The 18,246-nt window shown below is 39.8% G+C and overlaps 3 protein-coding genes across 3 annotated transcripts; all 3 read right to left on the bottom strand.

The window, feature by feature from the left end:
• Positions 1-188: 188 nt before the first annotated feature.
• LOC115740747 (probable phospholipase A2 homolog 1) lies at positions 189-2,417 on the bottom strand. Its single transcript, XM_030674328.2, has 4 exons — positions 2,241-2,417; positions 2,109-2,148; positions 1,877-1,996; positions 189-458 (listed from the first exon to the last, which is right to left on the bottom strand). The coding sequence occupies exons 1-4, from the start codon at positions 2,322-2,324 to the stop codon at positions 280-282; spliced, it is 423 nt and encodes a 140-aa protein (XP_030530188.1). The 5' UTR covers positions 2,325-2,417; the 3' UTR covers positions 189-279.
• Positions 2,418-4,091: 1,674 nt separating this feature from the next.
• On the bottom strand, positions 4,092-7,927 carry LOC115740699. Its single transcript, XM_030674259.2, has 3 exons — positions 7,766-7,927; positions 6,414-6,614; positions 4,092-4,534 (listed from the first exon to the last, which is right to left on the bottom strand). The coding sequence occupies exons 2-3, from the start codon at positions 6,593-6,595 to the stop codon at positions 4,348-4,350; spliced, it is 369 nt and encodes a 122-aa protein (XP_030530119.1). The 5' UTR covers positions 6,596-6,614; positions 7,766-7,927; the 3' UTR covers positions 4,092-4,347.
• Positions 7,928-14,254: 6,327 nt separating this feature from the next.
• LOC115740680 (1-aminocyclopropane-1-carboxylate synthase 7) lies at positions 14,255-16,241 on the bottom strand. The gene is made up of 4 exons (XM_030674235.2): positions 16,068-16,241; positions 15,822-15,950; positions 15,517-15,677; positions 14,255-15,386 (listed from the first exon to the last, which is right to left on the bottom strand). Exons 1-4 carry the CDS (start codon positions 16,239-16,241, stop codon positions 14,534-14,536), a joined length of 1,317 nt encoding a protein of 438 aa, XP_030530095.1. The 3' UTR covers positions 14,255-14,533.
• Between the last annotated feature and the right edge of the window lie 2,005 nt (positions 16,242-18,246).

The following is an 18,246-nucleotide window of genomic DNA, read 5'->3' as shown; positions in this document are numbered from 1 at the left end:
TTGCAAACAAGGTATAAACATTGCGACGAGTTTTGAGCAAAATGCATGATCATTAAACAACCCCTCCATTATGAGGGCAAGGTACCAAAAAGTGACTTGATCGAAAAGGATCCGTCAAGCGATTCATTCATATAAAGTTGGACCAATCAAGAAAAATTGGGTCATGTGATGGTCGATTTGATATTTCCATGCGACAAAGCAATTGATATTGAAGTATGTTTACATGATGATGCTAAAAAAGAATGGGATTCTTTTACTCTACATCTTAACTTGAGCAAATCAGAGCTCAAGCTTGGAATTACCGATCTGGCTGAACAAGATGGCCATATCCATGCCCTGAACCATAGTCGGTACAGCAGTCTCATAAGGACAATCCCGAGAAAATCCCGTCTTTCTAGACTTTTGCACTTTCTTTATGCAGCTCTTGAACTTCTCGTGGCATTTTACGTTAGTCATACCTGGAACATCAGTTGTCTCACAATTCAATGATCTCATCGACAATACAACATAGAAAGCAACATAGAAAGGAAAAACCATATCCACCCTGCGAATTTATCATGTGGAGATATTGAACAAGCAACGATCCATGCAAGTTAACCCATTTCTGCTATGTAACTAAAATAGGTACCTAGAATAGGCAGGGTTTCTATACTCAAACCCCTCTTACATCATCAAACAAACTTCAAGCCATTTCTCACTTCACCCGTTATAGATTGGCAGTCAACAAACATTCGCATTCCAATAAACAACCCTTTTGCTGAATTTCATGACCTCTAATATATTATCACAACAAAGCCAAATTATTTTATTGAGATGCCACAGCCTAAATTAGTCTCTAAGCATATGTTGACATTTGACAGAAAACGGAAATCAGGTCGTTGCTGCACAACATATCCTCAAATTCTTCTTCCTCAAGTCAATCCCCATGTTGATTTTGCTCCTTTCACGTGAACTTTCCAGTGAAGATTCAATTTCAAAGCAATTGGAAAAGGATATTTCAATTTAACATAGCTGGTGGCTCTAGTTTGCATCGCATTTGCAACCAATGGAGAGCAATGACAGTCAGTAATAGACCTCAAACAAGAAACGTCAATCAAGTGAGGTTTCCATGCAATGCAATGGTCTATCTCTACGCCTACCTCACTTGCATGTGCATATACGAGCTCACACTAGCAGGACAAGTGCAATCAATAAAATAACAAAATTAACTTCTTGCAGCTGGAACCATTTCTACACTCTCACTTCAAGATGTTGCTAGCGACCTACTTCAACCTTACACATCCATACGAAAATCACATTTGCAGGCCATCTTGGTAGAAAATTTCTCTTTCCTTAGCGCAGACGATAGAGGTCTCGAAAGATCAAAACCTCGCTGCAGATGATTTCATACGAAATGGCTTGCAATATCTCCTACACATCATAAACTGTGAAAGTAACGTACATTTTTAGTCTAACAGCTAAAAAATGTGAACTTTTAGTATATAGATGCAAAGTTAAGATGGGTTATCCACAATGTTTTATATCCAGATAATTTTTTGCGGGTGCATAGCTTCGAGAAGGATAATTTTGCTTTTTACACCTGAAAAAACACTAAATACTCTGCATCCTTTACTCAATTGGTCATAAAATAAGAATCTCATCCGATATTCTCCAGACGACCATGGTGGTATTAGCAGCAGAACTAGATGATATCAGTATCCTCATCACCTAGATTTATCTCGTCTTAAGCCAAGTTGGAAGCTTAATCCAGTTAACAAAAATTGAATTAAAAAATGTGCTTCTCCCAATAACAAATGCATAAATTGCCACAAACCAAATTTGCAAAACAACGTAGATCTACCTAAACAACATATAAATGTGTGAAAAGCAGATAAACCTTTCTTTTCGACGCATTCATCATGAATCTGGCAACAGGCGTCGAGGTCGTCGCAAGGCTTCTCTCCCGGACAACCTGTCCATCCCACGCCACAGTACTTGCCGTACCTGATCCCAATAGCTGCAGTTTTTTACAGAACCAAATCAAATCGGTCAGACCACGACAAACCAAGGGCGAGCTTCGCCGGAATCGAAGATCATGGGCAAGGATGAAGCTCGCTGCATAGGCTTACTATCGCAATTCTCGGCGACGCAAGTGCGGCTGCACCTGACCTGCGATGCAATAGAACGACGAAAGAGGAAACGTGATTAGACAGAATCGCCCGCGTTCAGCTTGATTAAACAATGTGTGTTCTGCTTTTGACCTGTGAGCCGTCGCCCGAGCAAGCGGCGAGAACGGCGACGGAGGCGGCAATGATGATGGCAAATGCTGCGACCGGACGCAGCATTCTCTCTCTCTCTCTCTCTCTCTCTCTCTCTCTCTTCTATTCTTCTCCTGCTCCTCTCGTTCGTCCTTTTCGCCCGCCTGAGCGCGAGCCTTCGTGTCCCGGGGTAGAGGGGAAGAGATTGCAATTACAAATATGTCCTCACCGTGGGGCCTGATCTTCCGATGCGGGCCAATCAGAGGAGAACTAAAAAGTCTCCGCTCTCTGATTGGCCTAAGGAAGGACGTGGCAGATGGCAGATGATCATTATTTCTTTTGCTTTTGAGGGTAAAAGCCCTAAAAGTTACGGCGAAAGTTTAATTAAGCCTTAAAATTTATAAAAAGTATAATCAAATCTTAATATTTGATATATTAGTAAAATTAAGTTATTCGTTAACACCATCAATTTGTTAAAGAAAAATGTTGACGTAGATTTTTAAATTAACTTTTTAATCCTATGCGGCATTTTTGTTATTGTTTATTCAGATTTTATTTGTATAAGAAAATATATAATTTTATCTTAAAAAAAAACTTAAAAAGAAGTCGGGGGAGGCGGGGCTCGTTCGTAGGGGGCTGCCTCACATCGCCGAAGGGGTCAACAACCTCCGCAAGGCAAATTTTAGGACTCACTTGCACTTGGGTGATAAATTTTAAAACTTCTAGTAAACACATCTCTTCCTTTTATGGAGAAAAGATTAACCAAGATGTAGCTTTTTAACCAATTGTTAGAATTACTGGCAAAATGATTTTAGGGGAAATACTCAGTTTGATCCAGCAATTTATAGGATCAATCCACAAATAGTTGGAAATATTCGGTTTAACCGATTGTTAGAATTACGAACATTTAAGAAAAAATATTGATTATGGAATCGCCAACGTTACTACTGATCAACAAAAATTAGGACATACAAGAGTACCACTCTCTGATAAATTCAGTTTTTTTCACGGAAAGGTTCGAAAGTTGGGATATTTATGAAAAATATTAGGCACAATCACTGACGACGCTTTGAGATATTTTTATTGTGCTATTAATTAATAGGCATTTTTATGTCATGCACTCGCCAGTCAATTAATGAAAAATATTTTCATTATCAATAATAATATATGAATAAATATTTTCGTGGACAATATAAATACTTCTCGTTCATCTATTTTTAGAAGTAATACATCATCATTTTTAGCAATATACTCTTTTAACTATTTATTTTCTGCAGAACAAACGCATACTTAATCTATATTTAGAAGAGAGGGAAGGAAAGAAAGAGCGGAGAAAATGCCCAGAACTTTAGGATTTCTCGTCTTTCTTGTCACAAATATTTTAAGTTTTTCAGAAATTTTCCATTCAAATTTTCCTTCCTCCCAGTTAAGACAGTATTTCTTCTCCCTCCTTTGAGCTCAAAAGGATATGTCGTGTGGATCGGAATCGAAGGTCGGAAAGACATTAATCAAGAAAAGACGAGCAGTCTCATGAAAAGCGACCACGGACAAGCAAACATAAGAGGCAACTAAACCAGCAGCATCACACTTCAAGAGAACGGTGTGAACCGCATCGCCTAGATAAACCATAGCCATAGGTTCCAACTCGACGGTGAGACTGCAAACCGTTTTTTTCCTTTTTTTTCTTTTCCAGCAGCCGAAATGCCACAACATCGCAGGTTTTTCAACCTTTTCGTCGGGGGAACCCGAAAAATGCAAACTGCAAGTAGAATTAATTTCCTGAACCGAAGCATCAATCGTCTGCCTTTCAGATGCATATACCAAGCAACATCAGAAGAGAGCAACAAGCAGAGATGCGGAAAGTTATTGCATCATCTTTCAAGGGGGTACCCGTGCGTTCTAACAAAAAGAATGGCTCAGCACATCATGTAGGCCTCTTCAAATACATGAATTATTGTAGTTATCACAGGTAACACTGATATCTCAGCTACAAAAATCTTGCAGAAAAAGAGCAAAAATTGCAGGGAAAGTGCCAAACATCCGAGCCAAGCCAATCAGGACAAAGCTTATATAAACTCCACCCTTTGGAACACACCTCAAGTGCTGCTTCTCAGACATAATAGCCAGTGAAAGTGCATCCCCTTCCCACAATTTCACCAGCACAGAACCATGCGAAGCATTCAAGACCAAACAAAGCAGCAATTCCAGCATCCTCGACCTTTAGTTCCTGCCTGTTCTTCCACAAATGTTTGACGTAGTCGAGTTCCTTCCAGAATGCCTCGTAGCGGCCAGGAATACTGCAAACCAGCGCAGAAGTCAGAAACCAAGGCAAGAAGCACAAGAAAACACAGTTAGCCAACACTTCAGAGAGATGAAATTGACAAAAATGAATGGTATGAAGGCAAATACACAAGGGGAAGGAAGACGGTTATGGAGGCTCAAACCAAGGCCAATGTCCAGAAAAGACTAAGCTTTACAGATAAATATTCAACCAGTGCAACCAACAAAGTACCAGGCAATGCAAAGAAGTGACTTTTCTTAGTACTTAAAACAGGAGTATCAGAAATTCCACGTAAAAGAAGCCTAGAATAATACTGTGCAATTACAAATTCACAACATGTAAAAATGAAGCGCAAAATCTGAGCAATCTTTGATAGGAACCATAGCATAGTTTCCCATTAATAAGCAACCAACCACAACCTTTCACTCCCTAGGAACAACTACTAGATTGGAGAAGTGTAATTTTAGCATAATTTTACATGCCATTTTTTGTACATTTCCACAGATTTCATGCAACCGATATCAAATAAAAGTCGAATAGCGATTGCTACAAAATCTAGAAAAGTAAAAAGCAAAAAGTACAAGTTATACCTGGAAAACTAATTCAAAAGGATTAATATCAAACAAAAGTCAACTTTCAACAGATGATAAGAGGAGAGAAACAAATTTAGATGGTTTGAATACATAAAACAACATTCTTTTAATGTTCCAACAAGAAGATGTGATGTTGTGACAGATGCCAGGTAAGGAAGGCCTAAAAGACACGAGTGAAGTCTTTCCAGAATTCGACCAAAAAAAAAGTCTTTCAAGAATGATGCATATTAGATAGTTGAGCCACTTGACAGGGAAGAGATTGGTGGTGGTGGTGGTGGTGGTGGTTACTTTTTTCCATCCTAATATTTGAGTTCGCATTTCATCCAAAAATCCACAGTTACACTTCTTGTGCGCTAAACACCAAGGTAGAGGTAAACACTAACGAGACAACCCTTCCACAGTTCCAACAGAACTCAAAAGCATAGAAAGCACAAAAAGACTTAGAGAGATTAAATCATTATATCCTATAAGCCATGTGAATTTTCACTAGTTGAATTACAATCGATAATTAAACAAGTATCTCACCTTCTTTTCCATGGTTACACTTATAATTCAAACTCGAGCAATTTTAACTGGTAATCTTAGGTGAATATGACCAATTGGATAGAAATCTGAACAAGGAATTTAGATGTTCATATCTTCGGGAAAAAATGGTTGTAAAACACCCATGAAAAATTCCAAGTTACACATTTTGTGCGCTAAACACCAATGTAGAAGTAAACACTAACAAGACAACCCTTCCACGGTTCCACCATACTTGCTTGAACTCAAAAGCATAGAAAAGCACAAAAAGACTTAGAGAGATGAAATCACTTTATCCTATAAGCCAAATGAATTTCACTAGTTATATTACAGTCAATAATCAACCAAGTATCTCACCTTCTTTTTCTGAGGTAACACTTATAATTCATACTGAAGCAATTTTAATTTTCAACTGGTGATTTGACGGTTCGGATGAAGGTTTAATGAACAACTGGATAGAAATCAGAAGAAGGAATTTAGATATCCATATCCTCTGGAAAAAATGGTCCTAAAACACCCTTGGAAAAAAACCTTCCCTTTTGCACATGAAACTATCCATTTAGCCTGCAGTATTCATTGAGAAGAAACTTTTCGCCCCTTTCTCTTCTTTCTGACCAAATAATTTATCAAGCTTTCACTACGTTCTCTGTTAAGAATGATTATATTTTCATATCCACAAAGAACTTCAAAAGCTGACAGTGAAAGAAAAGATATGAGCAAAATAAAATAAATGAAGTGCCGTGCTAAGTGTTCCCATAAGGAGAATGCACAAAACCTCACCTCGCGAGGCGAGTGTAGAATAATTGCTTGGACAATAAATTGCATTTCTCAACAGTTGGTGGCTCCTGAATATATTGTTTATTCTGCTCCAACAACTGCTTGTAGTAGACAGTTCCATGCTTCGCAACAAACTGTGATGCTTGACAGGCCTTTGATGTCAACTGATTCAACTTCGACGCCATAAGCTCCCCCAAACTAGGCCTATCATCCAATGAGCATATCAAGGACAAGAAAGCATGAAGATAATTATTTGTTAATCCAATCTCTTGTGGTTTTGTCTCTAACAAGCTCATATAACAGTGATCGACCTTACGAACCTCAAAGAAGCCAAACTGACTAGTAAATTTGGGAAGAAATAAAAAAGACAATGACATTGTTCTGAGGGAAATACTTTGCAAAATTAGCAGCAAAAAATAAATACCATCTATTGATAACACTAATGAAATAAGCCCAACACCACCAAAGCTTAGGGAAAATTCCATAGGATAGAAAAAAGGTGAGCGATTCTTTACATCATGACATGGAATTTGGGCTATCAAGCATCAACACAAGCACATAATGAGTATAACGGAGATGAGAATGATTCAAATAGCAGAGATCAAAATGATACGTCCAATGTGTGCGTATTTTGGAAAAGTCCGGAAGATATTATGTGAAGAAAAGTAGTGCATGCCCAATCAAAGATGAGATGAGAGAACCTCCTTCAAGTGGGTTTGGACACATGAAACAAAGTCCTTCAGGTGCTCCAGCGACGAGATGGGATTAGGAGTAAGGCTTAGTTTGTTGCTGTTCAGATTTCAGAGGGGGAGAAGCTTTCCTTGATTGACTTTTGCAGCGTGTACAAACGCAGCTGAGACATACTTCAGCATCGGGAAAGGGTCCAAGCATTACAGAGCACCTCCTCGAAATGCAGACCAGTCTAGGCCATCAAGACAGAAACCATCTCTATCACTCTATTCTCTCGCGATTCCACTCCTAAAGAACCCAGAAATGCCACAAAACAGAGACAGCCTCCGACAATCAATCCACGACTCTCGCCGACGAAATCCCAAAAACCAACTAAGTGGCAAGACCTCAGTCAACAACTCATCGGACTAAAACCCTACACGGCAAAAAAGGGGGCTCATTGCAGCATTTCGAAACCACAGACCCGCCTACGGACTACAAACTTAAACGGGACACAGCGACGCCGACGAGATAGATCGGCCGGAGAATTGCCAGATCTAGGGAGAGAGGGAGAGATAGAGGGAACACAAAAATGGATGCAAGATAAGCGAACTGGAGCCTGCGCAAAATCGGAGGGGCGAGAATCGATTAGACGAAGGCAGAGAGAAGGGCACGAGATCAATCACCTTCGCGAATCCGAGTTTTGAGATTGGCGAAGAGGCTTCGACTCTCTCGCCGCTACTGGTTCGTGAAGGCTGCTGCAGGCTACAATGAAAAAGCTGTAAGAAAGAGACGGAGGAAGAGGAAGTGAGGGTATTAGGAAGGATCGGTCTCGCTATTTTATTTTCCTTTTGTTTATAGATTTTTTTTTTCTCGATTAGTTCTTCTAATAAAAATAAAATATATATAAGATGAAAATAAAAAATAATGACTTGAAGTATTCTCATTTTCTCAAAATAAGACTCAAAATAATTTTTATTTTAAATTAAGACATGAAGTGACCATGATAATTTCAAATAAAAAGCTTGACCTCGTCGGCTAGCCAAATGTTTCGACCAATCTTGACCTCGTCGGCTAGCCAAATGTTTCGACCAATCAAAAGCATTTTCGTCCAAAGGTACTTGTAATTTCAAATTATTTTTTCTTTTTTATATTTTATTCTATATTGTGGCAGATCCAACAAGGGCGACCCTCATCCAGCCCTCTATAGGCATTTCTGGTGGTCGCAATCGCTTTAGATCGGCCACTGAAGAAAAAAAAAGGAAAAAAATATAAAAAGACGAAAATGTCATTTGACCAACTAAAAGATTTGGCTAACCATTCAATTGGTTATATTGTCATTCTAAGTCCTTATTTGAAATAAAGTTAACTTTGAACTCTCTTTTCAAAAAATGATGACATTTCATATCCTTATTAAAATTTTCCCAAAATATAGACGCACTTTTTTCGAAATGTGAATTCATATAAACTATCTAATTGTGTCATTCTTCTTTCTTTTTTTTTTTTGTCGGAATCTAAGCATGTCATTCAAAAAAATACATTTTTATTATACTTCAAGATCATATGAAGGGTGCGAATGATAACCATTCTATTCATGGAATCAATTTATAGCTAAACATAAATTTTTCTATTTCTAGTTTTTGGACGAGAATATGAGCAAATAAACGCGTTTGATAACGACACATATTTATGTTTTGAGAACAGAAATTCATTTCATAATAGTATAGAATTTCAATGATTGTAGGCAATCGGCAAACGGGCGGACCGGCAAGCTAGCGATTAGCCACCGAGGGCTAGCACATGAGAGCCGACGAATCGGGGACTAACAAATCGACAGGTAGTGACCGACGACCGATGGCCGGCCGTAGGCAAACCGGTGGCCGGCGAGCAAAGAACCGGTCACCGTAACACGAGAAAGAGAAAGTGAGCAATGAGAAGAATTATTATTCCTCATTTTTATTCAAAAAATGGAGAAGTTAAAATTTTTAATTTCTTATTTTTATTCCAAACCTGTTTCTCAAACAAATTTTTGTTCCACAAAAAATAAAATTACATTAATAGATTGGAACAAAACTAGAAAAACAAAATGGTTATCGGGAATTAAATTTTGGATACAAAAATTTCAATTATGTCTTTTTTTTTCTATTCGGGTGAGGAATTGGTGGCCGGTTCCATCGAGAATTAAATTTTGGATACAAAAATTTGGAAAGCGGCCTTAACTAAATTTCTTTCCTGATTTTGTACTATTGGTTTTTTGGTAGAACTGAACTCGAAATTAGCTTCAAATAGCCGATTCCACTATTATAAGGTGAGGTAGGGTGCGAAAGACAAAAGTTCTATTTTTCTGTTTCGAGTAATGGGTTTAGAACAGAAATCTATTTGGTACCATAATTTTATTTTTCTATTTTTGAGACAAAATTTTGGCTCGGAAATAGGTTTGGAATAGAAGTCAAAAGTAATTTTTTTTTACTTTTCTATTTATATGAATATAAATGGAAATAAAAACTCTTCTCCTCTCTCTCTCTCTCTCTCTCTCTCTCTCTCTCTCTCTCTCTCTCTCTCTCTCTCTCTCATATCCTAGCGTCCAATCGCCATCCATCGCCCGCCGGTTGATCGCCGCCAGCCTTCGATCCCCTACCCGGATCGCTTCTCTAGCATCCTTGCCACCATTCTCCGATTTTCATCCGTCGGTTGCCATTCGCCAGTTGTTCACCACCAATCTCCAATCCCAGCTCTTGACCGCCCTTCACCGTTCACTATTCGCCGACCGTCGATTCTCGTTCTTCACCGGCTGGTCTCCGGTTCAATGATCACCGGCCAAAGTCCAATGGTCGGTAACCATAAAAATATTATGCTGTTATCAAACAAATTTCTATTCCGAGAACAGAAATTTTAAGTCATTATCAAATGCGTGTCTTTGCTCAAAAATTCGTTCGGGGAATAGAAAAGCTCGGGAAAAGAATAATTGTCATTCCCGCCTTAGATTTGAAGTTGTTTTCAAAAATATGTCAATGGGCGGAGAAAAGAGCGGCTGGAAATTGGTCTTTGGGCGTGAAAAAAGTGGGAATTGCCGATGGGGATTGGGATTGAACTGTGGGCCTTGGCCCTCTTGTCTTGTGAAGAGTTCGAGGTCAGCAAAGCCCATGCAAGTGCAACTGTAAAAAGCTAATTAATCTCAGTTAGACCCCCCAAAAAGTTGAATCAGGTTAAAAACAGTCCGATACGAATTGACATGTTTAACTTGTTTTGATCCATTTGCATGCAATACAAATCTAGCAATACATATACAACCCATATTACTAAAACAATTCCATATTTAACCAAATCTAATCAATTTTTTATATAATTTTTTGCTAAAACACTTTTAACCTAATACAAATCTAGTGGGCATTTGTATATTTTTTTTTAAATGAATCTGATTTTTTTATATTTTTTATTTTTCTCGTGATCCTCGCGCCGGACTTAAAAGAAAAAAGGGAAAGGAAGAAAGAAAAATAAATTCAACAACTAGGTAAGGAGACAATGGATCTCCCTGCCTAAATCCACGAGAAGGCTGAAAGTAGTGTAGAAGTTCGCTATTACCTTTCACGCTAAAAGTGGCAATGGAAATGTATTGCGTAACCAGAGAAACCTATTTTATTACATAATCTCATCCTCAAGAAGTCCCATTCCATCATATCATAAGCTTTCTGCATATATCCAGTTTTCATGCCGCCGGAATTCTCCTTTTCCCATTCCTCATCATCAATTGATGCAGACTTCCTGGACAATCGAACTATCGTGTTGAATTTGCCTTCCACTAACATAGATGCTCTGCTCGGTAGCAATCAATTCGGAAAGCCAAGTTCTTATGCGATTTGCCATAATCTTAGATATCATTTTGTAGTCGAAATTACCCCAGTTAATGGGTCTAAATTGATCCGCACTTCTTTGGATTTGGGACTTAGCTGAACATCCTCCAAAATCGACCATTAAGCCTATAAGGTCCTAGAGCTTTCAATGCTCCCATCTGGAAAACAGCCTCTTTGTCATCGCCCCATTCGTACCATCATGAAAGAAAGAGCGATATTATTGGATCTCATATGATGCGCATGCACACTGCTCATAACTCATAAGTGCTCGATGACTAGATTCCAAATCAAGTGGTTGGCCTTCTCGGGTAATGGCCCTTATTTCAAAGAACTCATGCGATTGATTACGTGGCGGATAGGACCCGTCGTCAACAGCCACGTGGACCGACCAGACTGGCTTCGATTTGAGAGACAGGTTGACTTTCTGACTTCGGACATAGCCAAACGGTTTGGTGTGAGCTTACAGCATTAAATACTCTCTAATTCGGGTGGCGTTGGAAAACGTCAATGGGAAGCTCTTATACGGGACCAACTTTGTCGGGATCCCGACAGCTACGTTCACACACGTGAGGAGCCATACGGGGTGCCCTGTCTCTGTCTTTCGTTTTTTGTTTCTTCATGTTAAGTCAAACATATGGCTTGATATGTCTAGCAAAGAACACAAAACGATCACGGTTTGACGTTTCTGTTTTCTTCAATTAGCTCACAACATTAGGACAGTCGCAAACTGTCGGCCAATGAGGTATCGAGATTTCGTATAGTCAGAGTTCGAATTCACAGATACTAATGTGCTGTCGTGTCGTGTTTTACACGCGAGAAAGTTGCTCACGCGCGAGGAATAATGTTGATTAAGAGAGCTTAGGGACCCTCGATCGAATTGGGTCGAGATCTTCTGCACCTTAAGTGTGCGTCAATCCACATCACTCATACATGCTTAGGATGATGACGCGTGCCATGGACTTTGCGAAGAATAAAGAAAGCATGATGAAGATGACTAAGTGTTGATTGAGATCATACTCGGATTGGACCACACTGGAGGGATATCAACTGAATGAACAATCAGAGAAGTCGTTTCTTCTACGATTGGTACTCGCTCAGCAAATTTACGTGATTCCTTTTGTCCGTTTGGGCCGTGTTTCGCTCGAATCAGCCTACACACGGTTTTTGCTGATCCACCTGCTCGGACAAGTCAAAAGCATGCAATTCATCCACAACCCCAACCCAGAAGATGCTGTAAGGTAATTAGGTTGCGTTCTCTAGAACTAGAGTCAACCCTTTGCATAAAGTGTGTTTAGGGTTAACTCTCGTGGCAATGGAATATGATATGGCTATGTTCTTTAACGTCTTAGTAAGCTGATGTAAAGCCTGTTTGCATACAGAAGTAAGATGGCCTCACTGGGTTAAAATTCTCAAATTTTCAGACAGTAAAATTGTAAGACTGGGCGGTTGTGGAGAGGAAGAGGGTGTGTTTGACCTTCTCAAGATATTCAACCCTAGCAGAACTTTGACATTTCGGAGTTTACTCATGAAAGAGCCAAACAAAAAGTCAAAGCCACGAGGGGTTGACCACTGTGCCCTGCAAACTCAGGCATGCCTAACGAGAGAAGTTGAAGATCTTGCTTTGCAATAAAAACTTCAATAGATGCTTTGTTAGTTTGTGATTTGGTTGGCAATTTTAGAGAGAAGGGTCGTTTTAGCCAAAAGTCAAACGATACTTATCACTAATTAAACTGCTCGAAAGTCAATGACTGTATAATTCTACTCCTCCTCAAGTGATCAGTGGTGACGTTTTGACATAATAAACTGTGTTTAGTCAAACAAGTATCAACTTAGCCCGAACAGCTTAATTCTGATCATGGAACAAAGGGGTCTTGAAGGGGTTCCACCTTGCACGTATGCCAAGTTCTTCAGCCTCCATATAAGGTATTTAGCATGAGATTTATCAAAGAAGTGAATGTATTTCCTTGTATGTGTATGATCGAAGCGTATTCTTTAGCTATAGTTCACACTCATATCATTACCTGTTCGTAAGATAAACAATTGCCAAGTCAACTGGGAGTGATCCTAGTTTAATCTCGGAGAAGCATTTAATCTGATTCAAGCACGTCCCAATGAAGTGTTTTATCCAAACTCATGCCCCCATTTGGAGCCAAAGGTTATGTTATGGTGATGCCAGGCCCCAAGAGAGCAAAATACAAATTTGTTTAATAGAAACTTGTTCCTGTCAAGGCTTGTGTGTTCCTGAACATGACGAAGACGCCGATGCGGACATGTTGCTCAAATGTCAAAAAGGGTGTCAGAGATTCTTCGTTTAGCAAACCTAACCAGGATAGGAGCATACGTTTTCGGTCTTCGTCCTTAGCTGTTTCCGATATAATTCGATCCTGTAACAATCAACCCTACACTGGTCCTTTGTAGTGCTTTCTCATGTCTCCCTGTTGTCAATGAGTGTCCATCCATTGCTGTCGACCCTCTCCCTTTCAAGAACTTAAACACCAATATCAGTGTTGCGTGTGACCCGATGAAATGAGTTGGTGCTCAGAGAGGCCTAGAGACACGACAACATCGTAATGAAAGAGACAAGAACAGTTGCATTATATGGACAATTTAAGAAATTGGTAAGTAAATAGATAAAGGAAGAAGTAAACAGGTTCCGAAAAGGAAGAAATCAAGAGCTCATCTGTATATATGGCTGTGTTACATTTGATTCATAGTTTTTTCTGCAGTTTAGTCGACATTTACGTGGCCAGCACTTTATCGTCCTAATATTTTAGCAACACGAACAAAAATATAGGAAGATTATCGCCGTCCGGCACCTTCTCTCCATTAAACCCCGAGCAAAACCAGAGCCCTTGCATTAGTGTATTATGTCACTCCATTCTAAGAAGATACTTCGAGTTATTCGGCATAAAAACGGAACAAAACAAGGAAAAAAGTTCATTTAAAAAGATGCCATTGCTCTTGAAAGTCAATGCAATCACTGTCCTATTTACGCTTTGGAAAGACGCACGATGTTGTCTGAACATTTACTTAATTGTTGGAGTTTGCCCTATGAGCGACCCATGTCCTTCCATAGGCAGAATATTTCCAAAATGCAAATTAGCATCTTTAGCTCTCTCTCTCTCTCTCTCTCTTTTTGAGCTGATTATGGCCTTCTGCTTCATGAGATGTGAAACCACAAAGTGGAAAGTTTAGATCGGAGGGAGGACGGATAATTAATCCGGTCAAATGTGTGACAAATCTGAGAACTGCATGGTTAGGTGACAACACCATGAAGAGGACTTCCAAACAGCACTCATTTTATTCCAGATTTGGGTTACAGGTATTATTGTACAATAACTTGCTTTTGATACAAAGCAAGAAAACATAAGAATTGTTGCACAATCTTTGAGTCGGGCAACGGATGTTCACACGGTGTGTGAAGAACAATGACAATCGGAGTTACACCTGACACGGGTTTGGTTCCCGGACAAAAAATTGGACACGGTTCGGTATTTATGCTTCGAACCCTTTATTTTTCTTCACTTGAATAAACGAATGATCACTAATTTTGAAGAGAATAAATCAAATTTTCCTCTAGTTGTGTGTGTGACACTGTGTGTGTCAAGTTCTTCTTTGATCCATGTACTTGTGTATCCTGTCAAGGGCAACTTCCAGTGTGTGTTCACTCATATTAGCAAAGCACACCCTAAACCAACCTGGCTCTGAGCAGTGGCATGATGATCCTGGAGATATGTTGAGCTTCAATTCATGAAGCATGGTCCTCCAAAGATCCAGTTCACCTTCTCTTGTGGGCTTCTCAAGAAGAGGGCTCAAGTTCATCCAGCAAAACAGCCCGGCATTGCCCTTTAGGCACTCGATCCCGGCACTCCTCAAGCCCGTGATGATCCTCTCGTACCGCTCCCTCAGCCTGGCGCGGTTGATCTCAACGTACTTCTTCGCGAACTTCTTGTCGGACAGCATGCAGGCAAGGAGGTGTTGCGTTTGAGAAGAGATCAGTGTGAAGCTGGACATCCGTCTCGCTGTGGTTACGACCTTGTCATTGTACGAGTAAATCGTGCCGACCCGAAAACCCGGGAGGCCAAGGTCCTTGGAGAGACTGTACACGATGTGGACCCGCTCGGAGCCCTTGTACTCACGTGCTTCAAGGACCTCAGCGACGCTCACAAACTCGGAGGGCGAGAAGACGGAGCCCGAGTAGATTTCATCAGAGACGAGGTGGATGTTTTTCTTCGTTGTGAAGTCGAGGATGTCCTCCAGGACCGACCGGCTGATGGTCGCTCCCAACGGGTTTGATGGGTTGGTGATCAAGACTCCTCTCACTCTGATGTTCATTGATTTAGCAAGCTCGTAGGCTGCTTCTAGAGCTTGAGTAGTGATCTGGAAATTGTTCGAGCTATCACAGACTATGGGCACAATCTTCACACCGGTCCTCCACCTTAAGTCTCTGTCAAATCTGGGAAGAAGAATTCCCAAATAGAAGCTCCTAGTTAGCAGACGGTTGGAGTGAACACTAATGTAAGCCATTGACTTAAGCCACTTTGGCAATAGAATGGTTTGGTGAGCTGGGACGAGCCCATTCTTACCCAGGATAATAAGGAGTGGGGACCAACAAAGCGTCGCCGGGGTCAGCAATGATGAAGGTCAATAGCTCATTAGCCGCGGTCGCGCCAGCGGTTAAGACTACACGTTCAGGGTCGAATTTTGCCCTCCCGCCTCGGATTTCCTCCATGAAACTCGCCATCGCCTGCAGAAAAAAAAATGCGGGATCGCTTAGCTGATCAATTCCAATTCTCACTGCTCTGCGAACCTCGCTTTTCGCTGCTTTCCTAGTACTTGAAATGGATTCAGTATTTCGACCAAAAAAAAAAGAAATGGATTCAGTATGTACCTTTCGGAAAGTGATCAGGCCATGGTAATCCTGAAACAAGGCATTCTCTCTAAACCCAGGAGCTCCTTTGCCCCAAGTAGATGCCTCCGAATGCTTCTCCAAGTACTCTTCAAGCAAGTCAAACGAGACCTGTTTGAAAAGAATCATTAGCCACATGAATCACATGAGACTCATACTACCATCATCAAACAACTCAAAACTTCAAAAACCATGAACGGTCTCTCTAGTGCTGATGTGTATACTCACTTGGTTCTCTGCTAATCCCATTTGGATGACCCCGGAAGGATTGCTCACCTCGTTGTAAGGGTTTTCGTCATATGCTTTCCACCCGGCGAAGTACGGTGAGTTCTCGCCATGCGTCTCGGAATCGGCGACTCTCGACAGCTGGACGGAAGGCGCAGCCTCGATCTCTATAGTCATTCCTGACAAGCTCTTAAGATGATGATGAAGATGCAAATTTATAAACTTGTTGTGTCCTGAGAGCAGGATGCAACTGTGTGTGTGTGTGAGAGAGAGAGATTGGAGAGGAAGAAAAGAGAAACTGTTTGAATGAAGAGGAGATATGTCAGACATCCCTTATATAGGGAGAAGTTTGACACAGAAGAAGGGGATATTCTCCATTTGCTTCACATCAGAAAATTGGACCAAAAGGAAGAGAAAATAAAAAAGAAAAAGAAAAATCAATGATTGATTCTCTGTGGAAGCATGATCAAAGCTCTTTTCTCTCCCACCCTTTTCACAGACTATTAGTTTTAATCTCAAGTGACAACTGTTTGGCTCCTGTCATCTTTTCTTTTTCAGTTCTTAATTTCTCTCTCAAAATCTCCCTAAGATCCAATTTCCAGAATCAGTTTGGTGGTTGATGAGGGTGTGGTGTGGCAGGTGTTAGTCTAATTATTATTGTCTATGATGTCATCGGTTTCATTTTTTGTCAAAATATCGAAATGCCTTCACATTTAATCGTTCTCTGACAACTGCATAATGAATTTTTTCTAGAAAGATTGATTGGTGCTTAGTGTAACTTTATGAAAGGCATGTTGGTGTTCTCAATCTTTAATTTGCGAAACCATTGCTTGAAAAATAGAATAAAATAAAAGTTAAAATTCCTCAAAAGTCCAAACCATGCGTGAAGGTGTAACATTCTACATGGTTAATACAAGTAATTGCACAATATCATCAAGATTCTCTTTCTAACAATGTGGAGACAAGCTAGAAGCTCCAGAAAGATATCACTACCCCACTTCCATGCACATTAATTACCTCCTCTTGGTTCTTTAAAAAGATTTCTGGCATTTTAGGGTTTTGTGTGGTTAGTGTTGTCAAGAACATTAGAAAAGATATGTTCTTTAGTCTTGAATATCCAATATCCTACAGACCCCGTATGCTTTACACGTGTCCATAAATGGGTTAACTCCCATGCCAATGTGCCGCAGAATATGATGGAAAAAGGGGCTTTGTTGCATTATGAGTCAAGAATATTTGTCTCAGATTGTGTAGTTAGCGTGGATTCGATTTGCTGACCGGCGGCAAATAAAGAAAATGATTTCAGAGCAACAAAAGGGTGAAGCTTGAATTAGAAAATCGAGGGACAGAGAGGGGATAAGAAATTAAGATGCTTGTTCGAATCTTGGGACGTGCTGCTCAAGATCAAGAAAAGTTCCATGTGCCAGAATTTCAACAGAAAGATTTTGTGATGAATAGATTGCATTCTTTAACGAGAGCTAGAAGGAAGAAAATGATTGCATTCTCACCAAATCTGAGGCCTTGTGTTGAGTCTACATGGTGCAAAATAGTTTGGACTGAACCAAAGAAGCTGAGAGAGAGATAGAGAGAGGGATTGAGATATTATAGGGTCTGTCTATTCATAAGAAAATTCTGTCATGATCCGACTAAGAATGCCCATAGTAAGACTCCGCCTGCTTTGCGAAATATAAATGATTCGAAAAATATTTTCCAAAAAATGATTGCTTGGAATACTTAAAATAGCTAGTCAACGGAAAATGTTTTCGTTATCGACGACACTTTATGTTTAAACATTTTTGTGGACGTCAAAAGTATGTTTCGTTAATTCATTTTTGTAAATCATAAAAGCAATCATTTTTAGGAACGTGTTTTATAAATTATTTATTTTTCGAGAAACAAATACATCCTAACTTTAATTCCATAGCGTCGCCTAGACATATGTTGTTCCTTGGAAGAGAACCAAATGACTAAGTCATGGTCATCACCCAACAAAGGTCGAACTTCCCTTTATTTTCTTCCTTATTTTGGAAAGATAATGTTTTGTCCGAAAATAAACAATGTTGATGCGGTTAAAAGGTACAATTTTCTAACGGGGGATTGCTCTCCAACTGACAACAATGGACCACAAATCCTCACCGGTTGGTCAATGCATAGGTTATTACGAATATTAATAAAATATTAA

This window comes from Rhodamnia argentea, chromosome 4 (assembly GCF_020921035.1).
Source record: "Rhodamnia argentea isolate NSW1041297 chromosome 4, ASM2092103v1, whole genome shotgun sequence".
NCBI lineage: Eukaryota > Viridiplantae > Streptophyta > Magnoliopsida > Myrtales > Myrtaceae > Rhodamnia > Rhodamnia argentea.
The sequence above is the reverse complement of the archived record's forward strand: the minus strand, read 5'-3'. Positions and strand labels throughout refer to the sequence as shown.